Below are 1,694 nucleotides of genomic sequence, written 5' to 3'. Positions count from 1 at the left end.
ATGGAGATGTTGAAGCATATAGTAATGAATACCATCTGGACCAGGAGCCGATGACTTAGAGTTTTGGAGCACTATGTTCAGTTCGTGTAAAGTAAAGGGGGTGTACGGACTGGACGCACCGACAAGCGAGTCCAGTCTCGCCACTGGAAACAGAGAAAAAGACGCGCGCGCTAGCTATACGCTCACGCGCTCACGAAGGGCAGTTCCTGACGAGACACCACTGAAATAGAACGTTGTTTTGGAACGTCCGTCTCCTGCCTGTTTCTTTCACCACATTTGGTGACCCGGACGTGATCGCCAACTAGAACGGGTGAAATGCAGCAAGGAGAGCCTTCGGACCCGCCGCCAGCCACTGTTGCAGCAGCCGCAGTCCGCCTTCCACCATACTGGGACCGCAATCCGCGAGTTTGGTTCCTGCAAGCAGAATCACAATTCCACCTCGCTGGGGTCACCACACAAGGTCGGAAGTACCACCACGTCGTCTCGGCTCTTTCTCCAGCTGCCGCCGACGAAGTCTACGACGTTCCGGCAAATCCCTCTCCAGCAACACCGTATGACCAACTGAAGAATGCTCTGCTTCAGCGCACCGAGATTTCGGAACGCTCCCGCGTGCAGCAGCTTCTCTCGGCGGAAGAGCTCGGGGACCGGCGGCCAAGCCAGTTGCTGCGACGCATGACCCAGCTTCTTGGAGAGCGCTCTAACAATCTGGACGACGTATTCCTCCGCGAGCTGTTCTTGCAAAGGCTACCTTCCAATGTTCAGATGGTTTTGGCAACAGCAACAACGTTGGACCTCACCGGACTTGCCGCGTTAGCCGACGCCGTAATGGAGGTGACCACTACATCGGTCGCCAGTGTTACCGTGGCTCCACAGCAACCAACAGCCCAAGACTCTGGATCGGCCGCCAACAGCCAGCCTCCCCAGGCCAACATCGAGCAGCTTTGCCAACGTTTAGAGGAGATCGTCGTCGCAGCTACACGAGGCCGCACCCCCCACCCTCGTGAGTCACATCGCAGACGTTCGATGTCTCGTCGGGCACGCGGCGAATCGACATCTCGTCGGACACGCGGCGAAAACACGCGATCACCGAGCTCTGCCGGGGTCTGCTACTACCACCGCCGCTTCGGTGCCAACGCCCGGCATTGCCTTCGCCCCTGTTCATGGCAGGGAAACAGGCCGGCCGACCTCTAGAGGCGACGAGTGGTCAGGGCCCCGACGAAAGTCGCCTTTTCTACGTGTGTGACCGAGCCACCAAGAACCGGTACCTCGTCGACACCGGAGCCGAGATCAGCGCAGTTCCAGCAACGCGTGCCGACCGTTCCTTGACACCGATCTATTTTCTGCGCGCAGTGAACAACACCGCGATCCCAGTCTACCGAGAACGGTCGATCACCCTTAACCTCGGCCTCCGGCGGGTTTTCCGGTGGATCTTCCTGGTGGCCGACGTCAGTCAAGGAATTCTCGGCGCGGACTTTCTCAACCACTACAAGCTCCTCGTGGACGTAAGAAGCAGGCGATTGATAGACTCCACCACGCGACTTTCCATCCATGGTATCGCAACGGACGACAATTCAATCTACACCTCTGCCTGCACGATCCCGGAAGAAGCGTTCAAGACTTCGCTGAGTAAGTTTCCGAGCCTTACTCAGTCACCTGATTGGACCAAACCCGTCTCGCACGACGTGCAACACCAC

The 1,694-nt window shown here is 57.8% G+C and overlaps 1 protein-coding gene across 1 annotated transcript; it reads left to right on the top strand.

The window, feature by feature from the left end:
* Positions 1-226: 226 nt before the first annotated feature.
* On the top strand, positions 227-1,493 carry LOC120845421. The gene has a single exon (XM_040217231.2). It carries the CDS (start codon positions 316-318, stop codon positions 1,189-1,191), a length of 876 nt encoding a protein of 291 aa, XP_040073165.2. The 5' UTR covers positions 227-315; the 3' UTR covers positions 1,192-1,493.
* Positions 1,494-1,694: the final 201 nt, after the last annotated feature.

The sequence above is a fragment of the Ixodes scapularis genome, unplaced genomic scaffold (genome assembly GCF_016920785.2).
Source record: "Ixodes scapularis isolate PalLabHiFi unplaced genomic scaffold, ASM1692078v2 ptg001158l_1___fragment_5__unscaffolded, whole genome shotgun sequence".
Lineage (NCBI taxonomy): Eukaryota > Metazoa > Arthropoda > Arachnida > Ixodida > Ixodidae > Ixodes > Ixodes scapularis.
The sequence above is the reverse complement of the archived record's forward strand: the minus strand, read 5'-3'. Positions and strand labels throughout refer to the sequence as shown.